Raw genomic sequence first — 23,377 nt, forward strand, 5'->3', positions numbered from 1 at the left:
TCCCGGAATAACCAAGATATAAAAAGGGACCCTGGCGGGGGTGAGGTGCGCGCCATTGTCAGAGCCGAGAATCCCCGGCCGCCCAAGGCTTTTTTGCTTGCTGTTGCTTACTCAATAAATTCCTTTCTATGATTAATACAATGCTCTCTGAAAATTAATTAAGGGGGCAACTTAACTGGGCAACTAAGAGCCCCAGCCCTGGGGTTGCTGGGGAGGCCCAGAGCCACCTTTGTCCCAGCAGCTGTGGTGCCTTGTGAGAGGCTGCAGCTGTGGTGGCCATGCCCAGAGCCCTGCAGCAGCCTGTGGTGGGCACTGCCCTGGGGCCAGCCCAGCCTGGGCTGTTGGGCTGGGATGGGCAGGACTGGGCTGCACTGGGCTGCGGAGAGGGCATCGAAATAGGGAGAGGTGGGCAGGGGCTGGGCTGGGCTGGGCAGTGCCTGGCACAGGGCAACAGCAGCATGAGGGAGCGGTGGCAGCATTTAGGGGAGCGCTCCCAGCAGGGCTTGGTGCTGCAGAGCCAGGGCTTGCATGAAGGGAGCCCAAAGCTGCAGGGGCAGGGGAGAGGAGGCCGTTCTGGGCCCTTGCTGGCCTGGGCAGAGCAGGAAGAGGGCCCAGGGCGCTCACTCGTCCCCTCACCGCAGCCTGCCAGGACCTGCAAGGCAGTCATGTAGAGTCCAGGGTCAGGCTCTGCAGTGTGGTCACACGCCCTGCGTGCCCTCCTCCTGCCATGCTCCATGCGGTAGCTGTAGCAGAGGGGACCCCCAGACAGCCCTTTCATGGGACAGTGACAACCACATCACCCCAGCCCTCTCCAGTGTCCTCTTTGTGGCTCTCTGATGCACAACAGGACCTCCCATTGTGTGCCGGCCAGCACATCTGCTGAGGGCCAGTGCGGCTGATGCAGGGGCAGGGAACTCAGCATGGCCCCTGCAGCCCCGTGCCCTGGGCCTGCCTCTCCTCTTGGCCTCAGCCCCGGCCTTGTCTGTGCTGGCAGGAGGGCTCTTGGCATGTGCTCCCTGGACTCCCCTCGCCTCCACAGAGCTGCTGTCCACTCAGGCTGCTGGCACAAACGTGTCCTCACAAGCAGCAGCACCCCTTGGGCTGCTTCTCCTGGCCTCCCCCACCCCACTGCCTGGACTCCTTGTCTCTGCTGGGTCCCCTCTTTGTCACCCAAATATGTCCCTTGGCTGACAGCTCCCTCTACCTTGACCCACAGGATGGTAAAGATGGGGTGGGACATATTACCATGATGTGAGGAAGTATTTTTGTAATCTGCATTGGTGATGGCACAAAAAGACACTTCCTTCAGCAGTGATCTACATCCTTCTTCAGGTAAATTTTCAGGATCTCTATTCATCACAGGAGAAGAAATACTGAAGGTGACTTGTACTTGCATTGTCATCTCTTTGTCCATCATGGTGTACTGTCTCATCTTCCAGGCACTTCCACCCATCTTGAATAAACTATCTATATTGAATGTCCCCTTTCCAGATGCCTGTCATGACCTATGCACTTCCCATGGTTCTCCTGCTTTGTCCTCCCCTTACTGTTTGATCATTCAGATTTCTCTCACTGACCCAGTTTCTGCTTTGAGCTTCATTGAGTTCAAGCTTGCCCATCGATTAGCAGTCTGTCTAATTGTTTCTGTAGCAAGCTCCTCATCATTTATCATTGAATTAAAATCTTATGGAATCATACTAATCTGAATACCTATACTTTCCTATTAATTAGTATAAAACACTAAATTTACTTAATTTTAAAACCAGTGAGGTAAGCCTGACTGGAGACATACAAGATGAGGAGCTTGCTTTGCTGTTTGGAAAATTGCTGCATGTTTTCCTGTTGATTGTTTTAAAATAAGGAAAAACCCTTCTGTGCCTGTGTGCAGCCAGGTCTCTAAGGAAAGCAGGTGGGAGCTGGTGCAAGGGGGCTGTAACATCGAGCTGCAGACTTCAGTGCAGATGTCTGGTGTAAGGGAAAGGGATGCAAGAGCCAGGTGGGCAGTGAGAGAAGTGTCAGGGTTGGGGTTGTGAGGAGCAAGGTTGTCTATGCACTGTCAAACCTCAAGTGTCTGCTTTTCCACCTTTTTTTCACAGGAGAAGCCCTGGATTAATATCAATTGAAGAAAGGTGCTCAAAACTGAAATGCAACAAAAATCATCCTTTAAAATTAGAAGAGATGTTTATTAGGTGTTTTTTGAAATCTTCCTCCTTAACTACACCATGAAATCTCTCCAATTAGTTCTCCAAGTCTTGAAGACTTGAATAACACTATGGAAGACATATGTTTGCTTAGGAGTTTCTGCACTGTAATGAGTTCCATGGTGGATTTTGGTGCTCAGTCTGTGAAACTCAAGTACTGAGAGGAGAATGATGCAATTGCTTGAGCAAGTAAAGTCAGAAGGAAAAGTTGAAGTGACTTGGAGTATTAATGGGTCCCACTGAGTGCCGTTACCAAAAAATTCTCCTCAGGGACTCATTAGGGCAGATAATTGGAGGCCATGATTACAGATAGGCAAAGCACTGTGCTGAGAAAAGTCTGGGTTTGTTGTGCTGAAGTAAAAGGGCCAGGTCCTGACTCCAGCCACTGGAAGGGAATGTCCTGCACTCCCATGTCTGGCTCTGGGCTCCTGCTGGGGATTTGTGGGGTGTGGTGGGCAGTGTGATGCCTCAAGAAGAACAATGGTATGACACCTCCCTGCCTCTGCACAGGGTCTAAGAAAGCAATGAGACCCTTGCAATGACTGTATCTCATCTCCTCAGAAGCTCTATCCAAGGGGACAAAAATATCAGGGCTGCTGGGGCCTTCTCTTCTTGCCAGCACCCACCTCTTTGGCCTCTCCAGACTTTCCTATGTTGCCCCACACTTTGCCCTATTTCCTGGAAACCTGCAGACACCCATCTCTGTTCTTCACCTTGCTTTCATCCTGGCATTTCCGTGGTTTCACCAATGTCTCGTCAACCCTCACCAGCTGTTCCTTCAAACACAAACCCATGGTCTGATCAAAGACACTCTTTGGGTGACCTCTAGCACCACAGCACAAGTCTTTGACAGACATTTTGTCTTCTTCATGGCCAGTGCCAACCTTCCAAGGTGCATTTTCTGGCAGGTTTTTCTCTCCTGCTCTTTCCTACTACCAAAGAAAGCTCCATCAGGGTGGAAACCACTCCTGAAGTAGGCATCACAACCTGTCATCCTTCTTGCATCCTGTCAACTAACCAGACAGAAGTCACCTCACCAGGATCTTCCAAGCCATGGTCTGGCTGCTGACCTTACAGACTTTTCTGCAGACACACCCAAGCCTTGTGCCTGCTGCTGTCCAGTCATGGACTCAAGCAGAAGAGACAGGACAACCCATATCTGAGCCTTTTTCTGTCTGGGTCCTCCTGGGAATGTAGGCAGAGGGGATCCCACAGTCAGCATGCCAACCCAGTGTCTTCTGCTGGTCTACCAGGACCACTGGCAGATGTCAGCTGAAAACTAGAGTTCCCGAGTATAAGTGTGACCTGTCAGCTGCTTCAGACAGAAGTGACCTCACAGTCCCTTTCACAGGCCAATTCCTCCTGCTGGTTTGGGAGATCCTGAGATAGAGCTGAGCTCATCAGAGCATTCCCACCCATCTCCTCCTTGTGACCTACAAGCTGATCAAATCCATGGCCCCTCACATTCATCTTTGAATGCCATGTGACTGCACAGCAATCTCACGGTTCCTGACCTGCCCCAAGGGAACAAGAACCTATGTTTAGGATTAGGAAAAGGGTTAAAGGTGAGAAGGTTAATGCACAGGAAGATAGGCTTTGGATGATACTTATTCATTTATGGCATTAGGGACTATGGCAAACCTTTCTGGGTGAGAGATTAAGCAGATGTTTAGTGGGACGGTTTGGTGTTCTGCTTGTGGTGTCAGGTCTGTGGTTAGGGTATGGGCAAGCTCTTTGAGGGTTTTTTTAGATCTGCAAGAAGACTAGGGATAAATAGAGCCTTTTAGTGGTATTGTTAAGGGCAGGGATGAGGATGAGCAAGAGAGGAGAGGTAATGGAAAGGGGTTATGGACTAATTTTGGCTTCAAGGGATATCATGGTCAAAAATTAGAGTGGTGGATTCCTGTCAGGGTGTGGAGTGGCATTTAGATTTAGGTATTAATGTAAGAGGTTAAAATAGGGTAATGGCCTCACATGACTGCTTCAAGTCAGCTTTATGGTGGGATCAACATTACCTGAATATTCTTACCTCTTCAAAATAGTTAGCTTCTGCTATCCAAGCTCTTCTTTCCTCCCCCAAATCTCACATCTCTGCTGGCCAGGCTCCTCTTGCCTTCGTTCTAAAGAAGTTTTTGCCAATATCCAACCTAAACCTCCTCTGGCACAACTTTAGCCTATTCTCCCTTGTCCTATAAAAGGGCACGTTGGAGAATAGACCAATGCCCACCTCGCTACAGGAGGATGAGGGGTGGGATGCCTCAGGTGGATCCCATCCAGCCCTACTGACTTGTGTACATCTAAGTGCTGTAGCAGGTCACCAACCATGTCCTCATGGATTATGAGGCCCACATTCTGCTCCCCATCCCCTTCCACCAGATCAGGGGGATGGGTACCCCGAGAACTACTGGTCTTGCCACTAAAGACTGAGGCAAAGAAGGCATTAAGCAACTCAGCCTTTTCCTCATCTCTTGTCACTAAGTTTCCCCCCACATCCAGTAAAGGATGGAGATTCTCCTTAGTCCTCCTTTTTGTGTTTCTGTATTTATAAAAACATTTTCTGTTATCTTTAACAGCAGCAGTGAGAGTGAGCTCCAGATGAGCGTTGGCCTTTCTAATTTTGTCCCTGGAGATCCTCACAAGGTTCTTATAGTCCTCCTGAGTGGCCTACCCTCTTTTCCAAAGGTCCTAAACCCTCTTTTTCTTCCTAAGCTCTAGCCACAACTTTCTGTTCAGCCAAGCCAGTCTTCTTCCATGCTGGCTCATCTTTGGGTACGTGGGTGTCCTGGTTTCAGTTAGAACAGAATTTTCTTCCTAGTAGCTGGTGGAATGCTGTGTTTTGGCTTAGGATGAGAAGAGTGCTGATAACACCCCGATGTTTTAATTGTTGCAGAGCAGTGCTTATACCAAGCCAAGGACATCTCAGCCTTTCGCTCTGTCTTGCCAACAGGCAGGCTGGGGGTGCAGTAAGAGCTGGGAGGGGACAGACCCAGGACAGGTGACCCAAACTAGCCAAAGGGGTATTCCATACCATCTGACGTCATGCTAAACAATATATAGGGGTGGCTAGCTGGGTGGAGGGGGCAGGACTACTCGGGGTTAGGCTGGGCATCAGTCAGCGGGTGGTGAGCAATTGCATTGTGCATCACTTGTTTGTACATATTATTAGTAGTAGTACTATTATCACCATTGTATTATTATTATTATTATTATTATTATTATTATTATTGTTGTTGTTATTGTTATTATTATTGTCATTATTTTCCTGTCTTATTGAACTGTCTTTATCTCAACTCACGGGCTTCACTTTCCATTTCTCTCCCCCGTCCCAGAGAGGGAGGGGGAGGGTGAGCGAACGGCTGCGTGGTGTTTAGCTGCTGGCCGGGTTAAACCACGACAGTGGGGATGGACAGATTGCTCCTGAGCCTTGAAGATTTCCTTCTTGAAGAGTGCTCAACCTTTCTGGACTCCTCTGTCCTTCAGAACTGCCTCCCAAGGCACTCTGCCAACCAGTGTCCTGACCAGCTCAAAGTCTGCTTGTAGAACGCCTCATCTGTCTCCTCATCCTGGTTTGGCGGTCAATAAGATATCCCCACCAGGATGCCTGCCTTGTTGGCCTTCCCTCTGACCCTCACCTATAGGGACTCAATATTATCATTCCCAGATTCGAGTTCTGCAATGTCAAAACACTCCCTAATATAAAGAGCCACACCACCACCCCTTCTGTTCTGTCTGTCTCTTCTGAAGAGCCCATAACCAGTCATTGCAGCACTCCAGTCATGGGAGTGGTCCCACCACGTTCCAGTGATGGCAACCAGGTCACAGCATGCCTTTTATTTCTTTTATTTCTTTGCTATTGAGCAATGGCTACAGTTATATTACATTGTACATGCAATAATAAAATCTCTGTTTATGGCCCAGAGGAATTTGGCACTTCAAATGTCACTCAGATGTCACTCTGCCATCTCCAATATCACCTGGTGTCTGCCTCTGAACAGCTCCCTTTTGGCCTCTGTCTCCATTCAAAGTGCTGAAAGCTGAGACAAGCAGCTTACATGCTGCCTGGTTTGTGCCCACCTGAACCAAGGAAGAGGAATCCCAACTCCAGTGGGATTCTGTGAGGCACGGGGAGGCAGCTAAGCCCCTTTCTAGGGGAATGACACAAAGGATGACACAAAGCCTTTTCCACATGCCTCCCTCACCTGGCTGTGGTCTCCCTGTTTCTCAGCACTGCCTTTTTTGCCTCCCTGAAGCCCCCGTCTATGTCCTCTTCCTCCCTTAATCTTTTGCTGACAGTTCTGGACTCGGTAGTGCCTCCAGCAGTGAACCCCCTCATCTACAGCATGAGGAATCAGGAGCTCAAGGATGTAGTATGGAAAGTGATGACTGGAGATTTTTCAGAAGGAATAAACTGTCTGTGTTCTTAATGTTAACTGTATACATACCCAGAAATCTTTCTATTTGTTTATTTTTTTTTTCCTTTTTTACTTTGCTTTACTTCTCATAGTGTTTCCCACAAAGAAATACCATTGTTCATACCTTCCTACACTGTATGTATCTGTCTCATGTGACTCCAAGTTTTTGTATAAATGGTGGGTCAGGCTTTCTGAGTATTTTAACAAAAGAAAGGACCATGCATTGAATTACTTGCCTGATACCCTTCCTTGTAGACCTGTGGTGGAGCTTCAGGGGCACGTGGCAGATTGCAGAGGTGGAGGGGAGAAGGGTCCTGCCACAGCAGCATTGCCAGGGTGCAGCATTGCCAGGCTGAACCTGTGATTGTTCCCTGTTCTTGGACAGCACCCACAGAGATGGTGAATTCACCTGCCTCTGTACACAGTGGGTGAGAGGGATAATGGCAGACAGGCTTCTTTCAGGAGGAAAGAGGGAGCTGCCAGGAGAGCCCAAGCACTCGGCAGGGACAGTGTGTGCCAGGGAGTCAATAGCACTTGGAGCCCATAGAGCACGGGCACGTCCCAGGTGGAGCCACCCTGAGGTGCTAAATCTGGGTGGGAGCAGGAAAAGCAGAGCTCTGCTACTCCAGGGAACACTGCAGGCATAGGGAAAGTTCTCTGTTGAATTGGTTGTTATACCTCTGGTGAAATTTCATAGATTGAATACAGTGAATCACCCCAAAACATATCCTGACATTGGAAGTGAGTTGGACTCGATGATCCTTGTGGGTCCCTTCCAGCTCGGGCTATTCCATGAGTCTCTGACTCTCAAGAAGGCCGGCTATCTGTGCCAGCTATCCATGGCCAAGGAACCACTTGTGTGGGAGGCAGTCAGTGGCAGTGCCCCCTACCAGCTGCCTCTGCCTTCCCAGCCTGACCAGCACGGCCCTGCAGAGTGCCCCCACAGCCCCACGCACCACAGCCCCCTTGCTCTGCAGGGCAGCACCACCAGCTGGGGGCTGTGGGCAGCATGGGAAGGGGCTGCAGGAATGGCTACTCAGACCATCCCAGACGTGCTGGGCTGGGGCAAGGCTGTGTGGGACATGGGGTGTCCTGGGAGCAGAGCAGAGCTCTGTGTGTTTGCAGTGGTGGTGCCTGAAGAGCCCCAGGGCCAGCAGTGTGGTGCTGTGCTGTGCTGGGGATTGGGGCTGGCCTGGGGAGCTGCAGGATGCCTGTGGGAGGGGAATCTCCTGCAGATGGCAGCAGCAGAGATACTGCCACTGCCCTCCACTTCTCCATTTGATACTTTGGGGTCTGCCCAGCATGGGCTGCTCTTCTGGGCTGGGCTGGGTTGGGGATAGGAGATGGAGGTTTGGAGAGCTTGGGAGGGTCTGGGCTGAGCTGGCCTCCTGGGTGAGACAGGGAGAACCAGCAGAGAACCGGCTGGGATGGACCACTGTTCTCTGGACACTCTGGGAAATGCTGCCTCAGGGCAATGGTCCCAGAACAACTCCTTGCAACCACCATTCCCAGACGGGGCTCTTGCCACAGCTCACACAAGTGGTTGATATTTCCTCCTCTGAGGGATAATGAATTAGTGTATCAGGAGTCCATGTCTTTATTCTCCATATGACAGTGCACAAGATGTGGGCGTGGAGAGATGACTACCAGTGAGCAGAAGTTCCATAAGATATTCCCTAGGACTATACTGTGGGACAGGCAGTGACGCAAGGTCACCTTCCTTTTAATGGCAATGTGCCCTGGGAATGCACTTGAATGAAACAAATCTAGACATGAAGACTTTCTCACCTACCACAGAGAGTTTTGAACACTTCCCTAACATGTGCACTCAGTACTTGATAATTTTTTTGCATATTGAGGTGGTCATTTCCTTCAGGATGCCCTGAAGGAGCTGAAGAACTCCCAGGGAAATGTGAGTCCAGACATGTGGGAGGTGTTCTGAAGCATGAGTTGCTCAGCCCACAGGGTACCTGAGGGATTGTGCAGGGCATCCCCTACACCGGGTATTCCTGGATGGGCTGGGAAGAGGCCTGCTGAGCACAACAGCTCCTTGTAGCCCTGTGGATGCTGGCTGTGAGGTAACTTCTGTCCCAGCACCTGGCTGGCCAACAGCAGGGAGGAAGAGCCTCTGAGGTCATAAAGGCCTTCAGAAAGCTGCCCCCAACAGGGTGACACATTTGGGGAGACCAGGGGAAAGCTGAGAGAATAAAGGTGGGAGATTTGGGGGAGAGAAGAGGGACTTGGCTAACAGAAAGGAAAGATCTGGAAGAGGTGAGAGGGGTTCAGGCAAGGCTGTGCTGCTGCAACACTTACTAGGAAAACATCCAGGTCAAGCCCTGGCAATATTTTGAAGCAGTAACCGTAAGCCCTACTTACCCCTACATCTAAATGCTATCCCTCTCTCTGCAAGGAATCCACTACTTTTACCCCAACCTCAAACCTCACCTGGCATGGGTTAGCCAAGTCCCAAATCCATAAGGCCTTACCATACACTCTTAGCTCATTTCTTACCCTATTCCTCAGCCTTTCATCCCTAGCATTGAATTCCAGCCTTAACATGATTCCTCAACAGAGCCCTGAAGAAAATCCCAATGTAACATAACATAGTCTCTACACTAGACACAGACTAGAACCCAAAGCAGTAAACACAGGCCTCCCTCTAATACTCTGCCCAACCACTAACCCTGGAAGGCAAGATCTAATCCCTAAAGCCTAACCTGAACACCTAATCCCCAAATCCTGCATTCTTTTGGTTTAGTCACTTAACTGAAGCAGTTTGGCCTCATGAAGCTGAGAGAAACAACCCTGCAGACACCAAGGTCAATGAAGAAATAGGGTGTGGAAGTGCTCCAGGTGGCAGAGCAGAAGTTGCCCTGCAGCCCATGGTGCACCATGTTGGAGCAGATCTCCACATGGCAACTGATGGAAGACCCCACGTGGGAGCAGGTGGATGTGGCCTGAAGGAGGATGCAGTCCACGGAGAGGCCCTGCAGGAGAAGACTCCAGGTCAGAACTGTAGAGAGGAGCCCAGCTCTAGGCAGCCCATTGTGATGGGGCCTTTCTTATGAGGACAAACTTGTATCGACACTTTGATAGATGTTGCACAGGCAAGGACAGGACTCAGGATGGCATCGCCCTTCAGGAAGGAACTACCTTTGGGATTCCCTTGAAGTGTGGAACTCCTGGCTGTGTCACAGCTAGAGCCACTGAACTGTGCAGGCAGACCAAAGTCCCACTGTGACAGAAGCAACCTCGTGCTTCCCCTGAAGCCACTCCCCTCCCAGTCTTCCTGAACTACCATTGACACCGCAGACTCAAGCAAACAGAGGTAAAAGGGAGTGTGAGAATGCCAGTGCTGTACAAACTCAGGGACAATGATACATGATATAGCAAGTAACTGGAACACGACCTGAGCACCAGCTCATCACAAGCACCAGATTCATGCTTAGTTGGTTTGAAAGGACTGAGAACAGGGCATTAGAAAAAGCCTAAAAGAAGGAGCTACATCTTAGTATTCACTCAGCCTCACCAGAAGTAGCCCTGCAGAATGACAACCCATCTGGACGCTCATGGCTTGGACAAGTGTACAGTTTGCTGGTTGAAGAACTTTCTAAATGGCCATGCTCAAAGAGTGAAGGAGTGAAGGGAGTTCAGTCCAGTTGGTGTCAGTTGACCAGATGTTCAGCTTAGTCATCAGTGACATTCCCCAGGGCTTGGGATTGGGTTCAGTTTTATTTAATATTTAGATCTATGATCCGAATGAGAGGATCAAGTACACCCTCAGTATATTTGCAGATGACAAGAAGTTAGGTGGGACAGTTGATCTGCTTGAGGGTAGGAAAGCTTTGCAGAGGGATGTGGAAAGGCTAGATTGATGGACTGAGTCCAATCACATGACATTCAACAATGCTTCTGCACTTGGATCATAACAACCCCATGCAGTAGCATAGGCTTGGGGAAGAGTGGCTGGAAAGCTGTCCAGAAGAAAAGCACCTGGGGATGTTGGTCAACAGCCAGCTGAACATGAGCAGCCACCGCCCATCATGGACAGGGACACTGACATCTTCCAATAGATCATCTGTGCTTATGAGGTCACTGTCAGCTGAAGATCTGATAGGCCACGAGCAGGCCCATGGCAGGTGAATATTCCTGTGATAACAGTGGTGCCTGAGTAGCTGACAGGCTGAGAGCAAGGGTGGCCTGTGCTAGATGCTGTGAGGACCCTGGTGCCTGAGAAGCCAGTAGGCCAGGAATAAGCATATGGCTTGTGTGGGTCTTTGGGAGCTTATGATGTCATGTCAGCGATGGCACCCCATGCTTGATTATTCCTGAAATCCGACAGAAACCCCAGGCACCTGTCTACTGGTGCATCACACTACTTCATTGGGAACAGAAACCAAACAGGTGTCTATGTGGTGCTCAGGTCAGTGGTGCCTGTGGAGCTGGCAGACCAGCAGCAGGCCCACAGCTCTCGTAAGAGCTTGTGAGGTCACAGGAGCCTGAGAAGATGACAGGCAGGAAGGAGACCCATGCCTGGGAAATGTACCTGTGATGCCACTCTTGGCTGAGTAGCCAATAGGGCAGGAGCAGGTGCATGGCTGTATAAGTTCTTGGGAGGTCACTGGAGCCTGACTACTTCCATGGCGAGTATGCATCAGCTGCAAGGATATCAGAGAATCACAGAGTCATAGGATGGTTTGGGTTGTAAGAACCCTAGTGACCATCTAGTCCACATCCCTCTGCTACAGGCAGGGACACCTTCCATTAGGCAGCATGTGCCTATGAGGTCATGGTCAGCTGAGGAGTTGATAGGCCAGGAGCAGGCCCCTGGCCTGTGGATGTCATTTGGATGCCAGTGGTGCCTGTGTAACTAACTGGCTGAGAGCAAACATGGCCTGTGCTAGGTGCTGGGAGGACCCTGGTGCCTGAGAAGCCAGGAGGCCAGGAATAAGCACATGGCTTGTGTGGGTCTGTGGGGAGGTCACTGGTGATCAATTAGCTGATAGGTCAGGGCAAGGCCCATGGATTGTACAGGTACCTGTGAGGTCACTGGTGCCTGAGGAGGTGGCAGGCCTGGAACATGCCAAGAACTTGTGTAGGTGTTTGTGAGGTCATTGCTGTCTGAATATAGGCCAGGAGCAGGCCCATGGCAGGTGAAGATGCTATGGCATCACCTGGAGCTGTACTGGGCAGAATCATGAAATAGCCCGAGTTGGAAAGAATCAAGGATCAGTGAGTCAAACTCCAGCCACCAGACAATAAAATAAATTATATATGTATCTAAAAAACTATACAAACTGTAAATATATTTTAAAAATACTAAAATATATAATGTATAGATTTATAAAAAATAAACCTTTTACATATGTATAATACATGTAAAATTAATTTAATGAAAAATAAAATAAAATAAGATAAAATATATAATATAATTAATATAATATATTATACTGTATAATATAACATAATACAGTATAATATACTGGAATACTTTATGTAATAAAAATATTTATCAAATAAAAATATAATATAATCTATAATATAATATCGGTAATTATATATTATAATATGAACTATATAATAATACATGAAATATATAAGAATAATATTTAATCTAATGAAATATATAAAAATATAATAATGTATAAGTAATATATATATATTGTATATATTCATAAAAATGTGTCTTCTATTAAAAATATAAAATGTATATATATATGTGTGTATTTATATTTATATATATATATAATAAACTGTACATCTGAGAGCATTGTCCCAACACTTCTTGGACTCTGCCAGGCTTGGAGCTGTGAGGAGGCTGGGAGGCACCGCAGGGCCATGCCTGGGCACGGGGCCAGGAGGAAACCACCGTCTTCCTGCCCGGGCGCCATGTCACGTGGGCTGCGGTTTGTGCACCTGCAGTGGCAGGCAGGCTCCAGCTCCCGACCCGCCGCGGGGAATAACGGCCCCTGGGTGACACGCTGAGAGCCAGGGAGACGCCTGAGGCTCTGGGCTGCAGCTCTGCTGCCAGGGCAGGCCCTGGACCAGCTCTGGCTGCTGCCGGGACCCCACAGGAGGCTCCCTGGGGAGGGACGGGACAGGCAGCACCCCCATAACGGGGCTCTGGCCCTGCCCAAGGGTCTTTCCCAGCTGCTGCTGCCAGCACAGAGGGGGCTGTAGCAGGGGCAGGGGCTGGTCTCTTCCCAGCCTGACAGCCCTGCTGCAGGACCAGCCCTGTGGATCCCATGGCTCAGAGATGGCCGGACAATCACACCTTGGGCTCTTGGATGCTACAGCTTAGGAGATGCTCCGTGCTCCCACAGCAGGCTGCAAGGGGTGTCAGAGCCATCTGCCCCCACACCCAGCCCTACCCCACGATGATGTCCCACCGCAGTGACGTGAGAGCCGCAGCGGAGCCGTCCCTCATATATGGTCATGAAGAGCGCTGGAGAAGTTCATTGGAGAGCTGGGCTGCATCGGAGGGCAGATAAGTGCCGATAACGTCTAAAAAGGTGCCTGCTGCTTCGATTGGCTCCTCCTGCAGCTGGGACAGCATCTGCACAGATATATTGCCCTCCCATCATCTCCATTTCACTGTGGGTCCCCAGGAGCTCCAGCAGCAGGGCATTGCTGTCAGGACAGGAGCCTCAGGATGGGGACAGAGGGACTCCTTTTCCCTTGGGTGCTGTGGCTGTTCCTCTGGGTGCAGCCATGCAGAGGTAAGTGCCAGCTTCTGTTTTCAACAACCTTGGGACAATGGGCAGCAGTGGGACCATTGGGATCTCTCTGGGAGTGGGGTTGTTTTCAGGCACCACTCATGTGAGAGGCAGAAGGTGCTCAGTCTCTCAGCTCTGTTCTTTAATCTGTGCCTGTCTGGGTGGGAGGTGGTAATCCATTTTCACATCTCCCATGTTTTTGGCAGCCCACACCTGGCTTCATTTCTAGACACCTTGTCCTTGGGTACCCTTTTGCGACCCCTTGTTCCCCAGCTCGGTGTCTCTGGGTCTGGAGAAGGCCCAGACAGTGAATGGCCCTCAGTGATCTCCAGGGCACAGCCAATGTCTGGGGTGCCCCAGGGGGGTTGTGTGCTGTTCCCTGCCCCTGGGATCTGGGGAAACACGGACTCCAGGAGGGCAGGTTGTGTCCCATTAACAGAAGGGGACTGGGGCATCTGCACCAAGAGGTGTTCTTCTTGGGGGCCCTGGTCAAGCACAGGGGCCTGTCTGACAGCAGGGATTGGGAAGGAATGTGGGCTGTCGATATTTTTGTGGTCAACCCAGACAGTGGGTTTGGGAGGTGCCTGTGGCAGACAATGGGCAATGGAAGCTGCTCAGGGGCATGGGTCTGTTTGGGGGACACTGGGATGGGGAAGAGAGGGAGCCCCATGCAGGGCTGGGGGCTGTGTGGGGGTGGGCATGGGTGGGGGCAGGGGTCCGCTGGGGTGGAAGGAGGTGGTGAGGGCTGTGGGGCAGCAAATGGCCCAGGAGGGCTAGAGCTGGGTATCCCCAGCCCAGCATAGCCCATGGGGAGAGGAGGAACCCCCCACTGCCCCTGAGATAGCCTATGGGGACAGGGATCCCACCCTGGGAACTGGGAGTCTGCCTGGGGAGGGGGTCCTCACGGACATGCAATGTGGGGCTTAAAACTCTCCTGACCCTTCCTGTGTTGGTGTTTGAAGGGGCTGCGGAGGTGAGGCTGGTGGATGGCGGCAGTCGCTGTGCTGGGAGAGTGGAGGTGAAACATCAGGGCCAGTGGGGGACCGTGTGTCATTTCTCCTGGGACATGACTGATGCTGCAGTGGTTTGTAGGCAGCTGGGCTGTGGGGTTGCTCTCAAAGCTCATCAGAATGCACACTTTGGGCCAGGATCTGGTTCCATTTGGATGGATGATGTTGAATGTAATGGCATGGAGTCTGCCCTGTCTGACTGCACACACAATGGCTGGGGTCAAACACTCTGCGTTCACAGCTGGGATGCTGGAGTGACATGCTCAGGTAAGGACTGAACTTGTTCCCTACTTCTGGGACGAGGACACTTCTAAGGGACCTGGCTGTGATCTCAGGAATCAACAAGTGGACACCAGAACATGGCTCTGTGTGTCAAGTTGCACTCTGAGCTGGGTCTGTCACTGCTGGTGTCCCTTGTCCCTGGTGACAGCCCAGTGGGGGCACATCCAGCCTGGCCGTGAAGCTGGAGTAGCCAAGCCTAGGGAGATGCCTGGGGCTGGGAGAGGAAAGCCCTCAATCTTCCCCATTGTGCTGCCTGGTTCCCATCTTTCTCCTCCCATTCGCCCAGGCCCTGTCTGGCAGGCTGGTCCCTATGCCAGGGGAATCTAGAGCAGCTCCCCCAGCCAACAGCAGCCTCAGGGAAGGGCGTGCAATGGCCCAGGACTTTTGGGTTGTACCCCCAGCAGACAAGAGAACCTCAGCCAAAGCAGAGGGGCTGCTCAGAGGGCAGGAGCACTGGGCTTGGGCAGACAAGCAGGGTGGCAAGTGGCACCTTGTTCCTGTCCTGGGGTCACCCCATGAGAGCCAGCCCCCAGAGACACAGGCCCTCCAGGCAGTGCTGACCCACTGCTCAGGCTCTCCTGCGTGCCCTGTGCCACAGGGGCTGTGCCAGCACCTCCTGGCTCTCCTCTCTGCCTGCCCTCACACCGGGAGCTCGTGTCAGCCCAGGGCTGCTCTCTGCCTGCTTTCCTGACCCATGCATGGTAGGTGGCTGGGGACATGCATGTCCAGCACCACACTGTCCCTACCGGAGGACCCCCCTTTGCAGAGGATCCCCCGATGTGCCCCATCTAGCAGGAGCTCCCCAAGAGCCCCAGCATTCCCTGGGAACAGGGGGGCTTTTTGGCAGTTCCAAGGATTTCTTCTAACTGGCCTGAGCCTTGTGGGGCAGAGCAGGCTGAAGTAGCCCCGAGTTCCTGAGCCTGTTTCCCTGGGCCCACGTGCTGCGGGTGCTGCTGTGCTGGGTCTGGGGCTGGGCAGCCCAGGGACTCCGGGCAGCAACAGTTTGAGCAGTGCCTGTGGCTGGGGGCTGGGAGAGAGGGCAGCCCATGGGTGCTCAGCAGTTTTCTGAGGAACAGCAGGGGAGCCCTGACATGTTTTTGCCATCAGTACCCACTGAGAGCTGCAGGGCTGGCCATGGGGCTCTGCATGCGGCTGCCTTAGGGATGAGGTGGGAGGTGGGCACAGAATTGCCAGAGGGCTCTGGGAACTCACAGGTCTCCTTGGTTGCTCCAGGATTTGTCCGGCTGGTCGGAGGGGACAGCCCCTGCTCAGGAAGTGTGGAGGTCCATGACAGGGACCAGTGGAAAGCTGTCTGTCACTCCCACTTTGGTGCCAAAGCTGCCGAGGTGGTGTGCAGGGAGCTGCAGTGTGGCACAGCCCTGTCTGTCCATGGGGCAGCTCAGCTGGGAGAAGGGGCCGGTCCTGTCTGGGACAGAGAGCTGCAGTGTGTGGGGAATGAATCCACCATCCTCTTCTGCCCCTGGGGGGCCTCCAAGGACAAGGCCTGCACCCACAGCAATGGCACTCATGTCACCTGCACACGTAAGGACTTGGGGTGGGAGAGTGGGATGATGGACACTGGGGTTGTGGTGGGGGCAGGGTGGGCACTGGGCTGTGCTGGGTGGGGGACAGGTGGGGTGAGGTGGTGGTCTGCAGCCCTAAAATTAGAGTGCTGCAGGAGGAGAAAGGCACGCTGTCTCTTTGGCCACTCCTGCAGCTCCTGTGGGAGCAAGAGCGCAAATGTGGCCTCTCTCACCCTCCTTTGTCCTTGAGTACACAGGGTTCAGGATGGTGAACGGCAGCAAAGCGTGTGAGGGCAGGGTGGAGGTCGACGTGCTGGGGACATGGGGCACCCTCTGTGCCTCCCGCTGGGACCTGTCGGACGCCCACGTTCTCTGTCGGCACCTCGGCTGTGGCTTTGCTGAGTCCATTCCTGGAGGAGGGCATTTTGGGAGAGGAACCGGCCCCGTCTGGAGAGACTCGTTCCACTGTGACGGGACTGAAGCCCACCTGGGGCAGTGCCCGGTGACTGCCCTGGGGGCCTCGCCGTGCTCCCAGGAGAACGCTGCTGCTGTCATTTGCTCAGGTGAGTGCTGGGCAGTGCTGCAGAGTCCATTTGCCCCTGGTATGTGACACGGCCACACAAAGTTTTGGACCCCATTGCAGCACCAGGCTGAATTTCTGTTCTCATCAGGCCCGGCTCGCAACATGTCTGTACGGCTGGTGGGTGGAGAGAGCTGGTGCGACGGGCGCGTGGAGGTCTTCCAGCACGGGACGTGGGGCAGAGTCCTGGATGAGCAGTGGGACATGCAGGAGGCCAGCGTGGTGTGCCGGCAGCTGCAGTGCGGAGAGGCAGAGGCAGCCTACACCCCCGTGAGGGCCGAGCGAGGACGAGGCCCTGTGGGGCTGCGTGGGGTGCGGTGTACAGGGCACGAGGCTGACCTGAGCCTCTGCAACACCTCCCTGCCTGAGAGCATACCAGCAGCAGGGATCATGGAGGACGTGGGGGTCGTGTGCCAGGGTGAGTGGTGCTGCACGTCCCCCAGGTGTGGGGCTGGGAGGGCAGCAAGCCACTGACAGCCGGGGTTCTCCCTGCTGCAGGGAGCCGGCAGGTCCGGCTGGCGGATGGGGCCGGGCGCTGTGCCGGGAGAGTGGAGATCTACTACCAGGGGCGCTGGGGCACCGTCTGCGATGACGCCTGGGACCTGGCCGACGCCGCCGTCGTTTGCCGCCAGCTGGGCTGCGGAGGGGCCCTGGAGGCAGCCGGCTCTGCTCGGTTTGGGGAGGGCTCCGGGCAGATCTGGCTGGATGGCGTCAACTGCTCCGGGGCCGAAGCTGCTCTCTGGGACTGCCCTGCCGAGGCCTGGGGGCAGCACGACTGCAGGCACAAGGAGGACGCGGGAGTCATCTGTTCAGGTCTGTGCTGGGAGTGGGGCTGGGAGCTGTGGCCAGTGAGGCTGGGGTGAGGGCAGAGCCAGTTAGGGCCAAGGCCTTCAGTGGCTGACAACCAAGGACGTCCCTGGGGCCTTTCCTCCTTCCAGAGTTCATGGCCCTGAGGCTGGAGAACAGCGATGGCTGCTCTGGGCGCCTGCAGGTTTTCTACAACGGGACGTGGGGCAGCGTTTGCTCCAACTCCATGACCACCGAGACGGTGTCACTGGTGTGCAAGGACCTGGGCTGCGGGAAGGAAGGGGAACGGGAAACACGTTCTAATTATGCCAAGCTGTCTGGCATTGCGTGGCTGGATCGCGTGGAGTGTGGGAAGAGCAACAGCTCCTTCTGGCAGTGTCCCTCTGATCCCTGGCATCCACAGTCGTGTACTGACCTCCGAGAAGAGACCCACATCACCTGCAAAGGTAAAACTGAGCCATCAAGGCACCAGGTCCTGCTCCCCACTGGACATGGTGAAATGCAGAGAAGGAACCCAGAGGTTCCAACTTTCTGCATTAGACCCTGTTGCTGCTAGTGGTACAAAGGTGACTTCAGCTCTCAGAGCCACCCATGTCCACCAGCAGCAGTCAACAGCAGGGCTGCCAGCAGCTCCCTGGGGGATGCAGAGGCAACTCCAGGCAAGGTCTCAGAGGAGACCATGCAGGGCTTTAAGAAGTTGCCCCTCCTGGGACAGCCTCCTGCTGCTCTGTGAACCAGGGACCTTGTGGGGCCAAGCACTCGGGTCCCCCGTGCAGTGATGTGTGGGAGGAATGAATGAGGACCTGCTGCTGCCCTGACCCAGCATGGGGACGTGCAAGCAGAGGTCAGCCCTGCTTTCTTCTGCATGACCCCCAGAGAAGCCCTTTTCAGCCCAACTTCTCTTTCCTTTTGGACATGGACAGAAAGGACGCAGGTGGCTGCATGCCCCAACTCCACCAGGTGCACAGGTAAAGAGCTGCCCCTGCACATGCCCCCCTCACCTGGCAGGGCTGTCCCAGCTGTCCTGGTGCCATGGGACATTGCTGCCTCCCCAGACAGGGAGAAGATCCGCGCTGTGGGAGGCAAGGATGGCTGCTCGGGCAGAGTGGAGATCTGGCACCGCGGCACCTGGGGGACGCTGTGTGACAATGCCTGGGACATGCGGGACGCCGAGGTGGCGTGCAGGCAGCTGGGCTGTGGCCCCGCGGTCTATGCCCTGGGCCAGGCTGCTGCTGGAGAGGGGACGGGCCCCATGTGGCTGATGGAGTGCAGGGGGACGGAGCTGTCTCTGCAGGACTGCTGGGCCCAGCCAGGGAACAGCGGTGCCTGCCAGCATAAGGCAGATGCGGCTGTGCATTGCTCAGGTGAGCAGTGGGGCTGGGAGACATGGCTCGGGGCTTGGCAAGGAGCTGGCTTGGGTGTCTGCCCTGCTGGATCCTGGCATGGCCCCGCTGCTGGCCTGAGCAAGGGTGTTTCTGCAGAGTGGGAGGCTGGTGTTGGGTGGGGAGCAGCCTCAGTGGGGCTGGATGTGCCAGCACATCCCCTGGGCTGCCAGCACTGTCCTGTGAGCAGCCCAGAGCAGTGGAGCTGGACCCTGTCCCTGCCACCCTGCCTAGCCCCAAAGGAGGGACAATTCAGGTGGCAAATTTTGGGGTCATTTGCCAGAGAGGCTGCCTGGTGCCACAGTCCCAGCCTCTCAGCACATCTCCTCTGCTCCCCTGCAGCTGCACCCAGGACAGCAACATCCCCCCCACAAGCAGGTAAGCTGTCCTTCCCCTGGGGCTGTGTCTGTCCATGTCCACGCTGTGACCCACAGCCAGGGGAAGGGGCTCCTTGCTGGGCTGTGAGACTCCCAGAAAGCCGAAGCAGCTGGGAGAAGTCTGTGATGGACCCAGCAGGGTGGGAGCTGCCCCATTACCCAGCCCTGTCCCCCCCAACCCCTGCTGCCTTGTGTGGTCAGGAGTGGCATGTCCTGCCCCCAGCCTCTCCCTTGTCTGATGCTGCCCCTGCCATGTTCCTGCCCATGCAGATCCCCCGCGGGGCCGTCCAACCACCAGCAGCAATAGAATCTCGGTGCCTGTCATCATCTGCATCATCCTGGGGGCCCTCCTCTGCCTGCTCCTGGCCCTCCTGGCTGGGCAGGTGCGAAGCGCCAGGGCTCGGCGCAGAGGTGGGTCCTTCCCCAGTGGTCCTGGAGGGGAGATGCCTCCTGGCAGGGCTGGGGGTGCTGGGGGTGTTGGTGTTCTGGGGCACAGAAACAGAGCTGTGTGCTGCCTCCTGACCCATGTGCAGCCCCACTGACTGACAGACCATGGGGCACCAACATCAAGGGGTGGAGAGAGCCCAGAGCCTGAGGCATCAGTTCTGGGGTGAGAAGAGAAATGTGAGAGCTGGGCTGGGTGAGACGGGGAGGATGCACTGCTGGCAGTGCTCTGGGCAGCACTGGCAGGAGGAGCATGGGGCAGTGGAGTCCATCACCGTGGTGTCAGCCACCCCCCAGCAGAGCACGGGTTGTGCTTTTGATGTGTGGGGCAGAGATGGAGCAGCTCCATGGGGAGGAGAAATGGGGAAATTGGTGCAGGGTCTGCACTGGGATGTGACCTGGGGACCAAAGGGGCACAAGGGCTGTCTCCAAAGGGATGGTGCGAGGCTGACTCTGTCCCAGACCATCTCCATGGGGATGCTGCCCTCCCTGGGGATGTGGCTGCAGTGCCAACACAACACAGCGGGGCTGTGCTGTGGGGACAGCCCTGTGCTGGCCTAGGGAATGGGGTGAGGGAGCCCAGTGGGGTCCTCTCTGCCCATCCCCAGACCAGCCCTGCCTCTGTCCCCAGGCTCTGGGAGAGCTGGGGAGCCCTTCGCTGAGGCCGTGTACGAGGAGATCGCTTACAGCCTGGCGTGGGAGAAGCAGCCGAGGTTCAGTCTCTCAGGTGGGTGCAGGTCCCTGTGGAGGCACATCTGCGGGGCCCTTTCTCCCTGCCCCAGACCAGGGCTGTGTCCTGCAGCTCCTGCCCATGGTCCCCAAAATCGCTGGGCTGTGGGGATTTTGGGAGAGCATGCAGGTGCTGAGCCCCAAAAAGGAGCTTCTTCCCCACCGGCTCTGCCCATCCCAGAACGGATAGCCCCTCTTTGCTTGTCCCTGAATCAAGGACTAAGTGAAGGGCTTTCCCAGGGCAACTGTTGGAGTCCCTCTGAGAATTGTCTCTTTCCAAGGAACTGGTCTCCTCCCCATGCACCCCCAGCTCTGTGGGTGCCCATCCCCAGCAGTGCTGACCACCAGTCAGGGCAGCAGGGCTCATCCCACAGCACCCACTGCAGCTCTCTGCAGGCTCCTTTTCAGAGGGGTCCCTGACCCAGCTGCAGCCCTACCCCAGGCACATGAGGAGGAGGATGGTCTGTGGCCAGACCCAGGTATAAGAGGTGGTGAGGGGAGGAAGGGCTCCATTTCTCCTCCCTGCAGACAGACCAGATGAACAGCAGTGCCACCGAGTATTATCAACAGAGCTGGAAGCATGAAGGCTCTGCTGTGACCCTGACACCAGCAGCATGTCAGCCCTGTGTCCCCACACACCCTCCCATCCTCTGCTCTGCAGGACATCTCTTCTCATTGCCACCACCTTCCCTCTCCTTTCAGATGTCCCTGTCCTGCCCGGAGGTTACCCAGCAGATGGCTATGATGATGCTGGGGAGGTTTCTGACCCTGGGGAGGATCCTGTCCCTGGGCAGGGGGACTGGGAAGTGCCCAGGACACCAGAGGAAGGAGATGGGCACAGGGATGCAGCCACAGGTGAGAGGGCAATGCAGCACTGCCACTTCCTAGGTGCCAACCCCAGGCGTAGGAGAATCCATGGCATATTGAAAGCCTGACCATCCATGGAGAACCTGTCCTGGGATATTTTGTGGGGGCTTGGAGAATGGGCTGAATGTCTCAGGCTGGTGAGGACGAGGAAGGTGATAAACAGCCCCGAAGGGCACCCCACAGGCCCCACCACAGCAGCCTGCCTTGATGCTTACAGGGGGAAGCCTGCGCTCCCGGAGAAGTGCTGGGGTCCCTGGAGCTGAGGGAGACACCTCGTCACCTTTCCTGGGGACCACGGGCTATGACGATGTTGAAGAGGTGTCTCTGGCATGTCCCCATGAGGACACCCAGGATGTGACACCAGAGCCCCATGCACAAGAGTTCCAGAGCCCCAGGCCAGCAGAGCCCAGCCCTGCTGAGCAGCTGGGTGCAGCTGGGAGGGAGGAGAGCTCAGTGCCACTGGGAGAGCCGTGAGTGCCAGGGAATTGTCTGGTCTCCCTTTTCCAGCAGTCAGCAGATGCACATGGGTATTTGCCTTCTTGGTATTCCCCTGTTTTTATGCTGCATGTTGGTATTTGTTCATATTAAAACCCTCTGGGGGCTTTGCCCCAGATCCAGTCTTCCCTGACCATGTTTCTGGACATCTCCCTGAGGCTGATGGAGTGGAGAGGAGCTCAAAGATGCGATGGCTGGGAAGGGACACATCTTAGAGCCAGCAGGATCGGGGTCTGGCTTTGGGGCTGACAGAGCCCCTGGTCCCTGGACACTATTCCTACTGACAGAGACATTTCCGTCCTGCCAGCCACAGGCAGTTTCCAGGCAAAGTGGATCTCTGGGAAGTCCCATGAGACACTTCCTTGCAGTGCCCACCTTCTGCTGCCTTGGGCCCCCATGAAGCCCAAGGATGTCTTCCCAGCACCCACAGGCAGGGAAAGATCAGGTAAAAGAGGTGAACGGGGAGATGTCTTGGACCCTTGGGCAGGACTTGGCACCAGCTCCTGCTGGTGGGTCCCCACAGCCTTCCAGCTCTTCCCCAGCAGGCTCCTCTGCTGCAGGCTGGGAGGTGCTTTTGGTAGTGGGATGGTGGGCTGGAACACCTCTTGGAGCATGTATTTAATCCCTTTGGGTCATCTCTCATGGCTGTGTATAGTCTTCTCTGGGTGAAGAACTGGCTGGAGGGCCATGCCCAGTGTGTTGTGGTTAATGGAGTTAAGTCCAGTTGGTGTCCCTTTACAAGTGGCATCGCCCAGGGGTTGGTACTGGGGCCTATCTTGTTTAATACCTTTATTAATGGCCTAGATGAGGGGATTGAGTGTACCCTCAGTAAGTTTGCAGACGATGGCCTGAGCAGCCATTCCTGCAGCCCCTGCCCGTGCTGCCCACAGCCCCCAGCTGGTGGTGCTGCTCTGCAGAGCAAGGGGGCTGTGGTGCACAGGGCCATAGGGGCACTCTGCAGGGCCGTGCTGGTCAGGCTGGGAAGGCAGAGCCAGCTGGTGGGAGGCACTGCCACTGACTGCCTCCCACACAAGTGGTTCCTTGGCCATGGATAGTCAGCACAGATAGCTGGACTTCTTCAGAGTCAGAGACTCATGGAATATTCTGAGCTGGAAGGGACCCACAAGGATCATCGAGTCCAGCTCACTTCCAATGTCAGGATATGTTTTGGGGTGATTCACTGTATTCAGTCCATGAAATTTCATCTGAGGTATAACAACCAATTCAACAGAGAGCTTTCCCTATGCCTGCTGTGTTCCCTGGAGTTGCAGAGCTCTGCTTTTCCTGCTCCCACCCAGATTTAGCACCTCAGGGTGGCTCCACCTGGGACGTGCCCATGCTCTATGGGCTCCACGTGCTATTGACTCCCTGGCACACACTGTCCCTGCCGAGTGCTTGGGCTCTCCTGGCAGCTCCCGCTTTCCTCCTGAAAGAAGCCTGTCTGCCATTATCCCTCTCACCCACTGTGTACAGAGGCAGGTGAATTCACTGTCTCTGTGGGTGCTGTCCAAGAACAGGGAACAATCACAGGTGTAGCCTGGCAATGCTGCTG

The 23,377-nt window shown here is 54.5% G+C and overlaps 2 protein-coding genes across 2 annotated transcripts in view; one reads left to right on the forward strand and one right to left on the reverse strand.

Annotated features, from left to right (window-relative positions):
- Positions 1 to 23,377, reverse strand: part of LOC311216457 (antigen WC1.1-like) — a gene marked incomplete at both ends in the record, with an annotated part of 568,360 nt that overhangs the window by 60,501 nt on the left and 484,482 nt on the right. The gene's annotated exons all lie outside the window — the stretch shown is intronic.
- On the forward strand, positions 16,362 to 22,040 carry LOC311216624 (scavenger receptor cysteine-rich type 1 protein M130-like; the record flags this gene model as incomplete). The annotated part of the gene is made up of 9 exons (XM_084298157.1): positions 16,362 to 16,707; positions 16,816 to 17,142; positions 17,223 to 17,537; positions 17,663 to 17,977; positions 18,455 to 18,895; positions 19,561 to 19,701; positions 20,366 to 20,461; positions 21,166 to 21,318; positions 21,943 to 22,040. The coding sequence occupies 9 exons, from the start codon at positions 16,362 to 16,364 to the stop codon at positions 22,038 to 22,040; spliced, it is 2,232 nt and encodes a 743-aa protein (XP_084154283.1).

This window comes from Netta rufina, assembly GCF_964035555.1.
Source record: "Netta rufina genome assembly, chromosome: 18".
Lineage (NCBI taxonomy): Eukaryota > Metazoa > Chordata > Aves > Anseriformes > Anatidae > Netta > Netta rufina.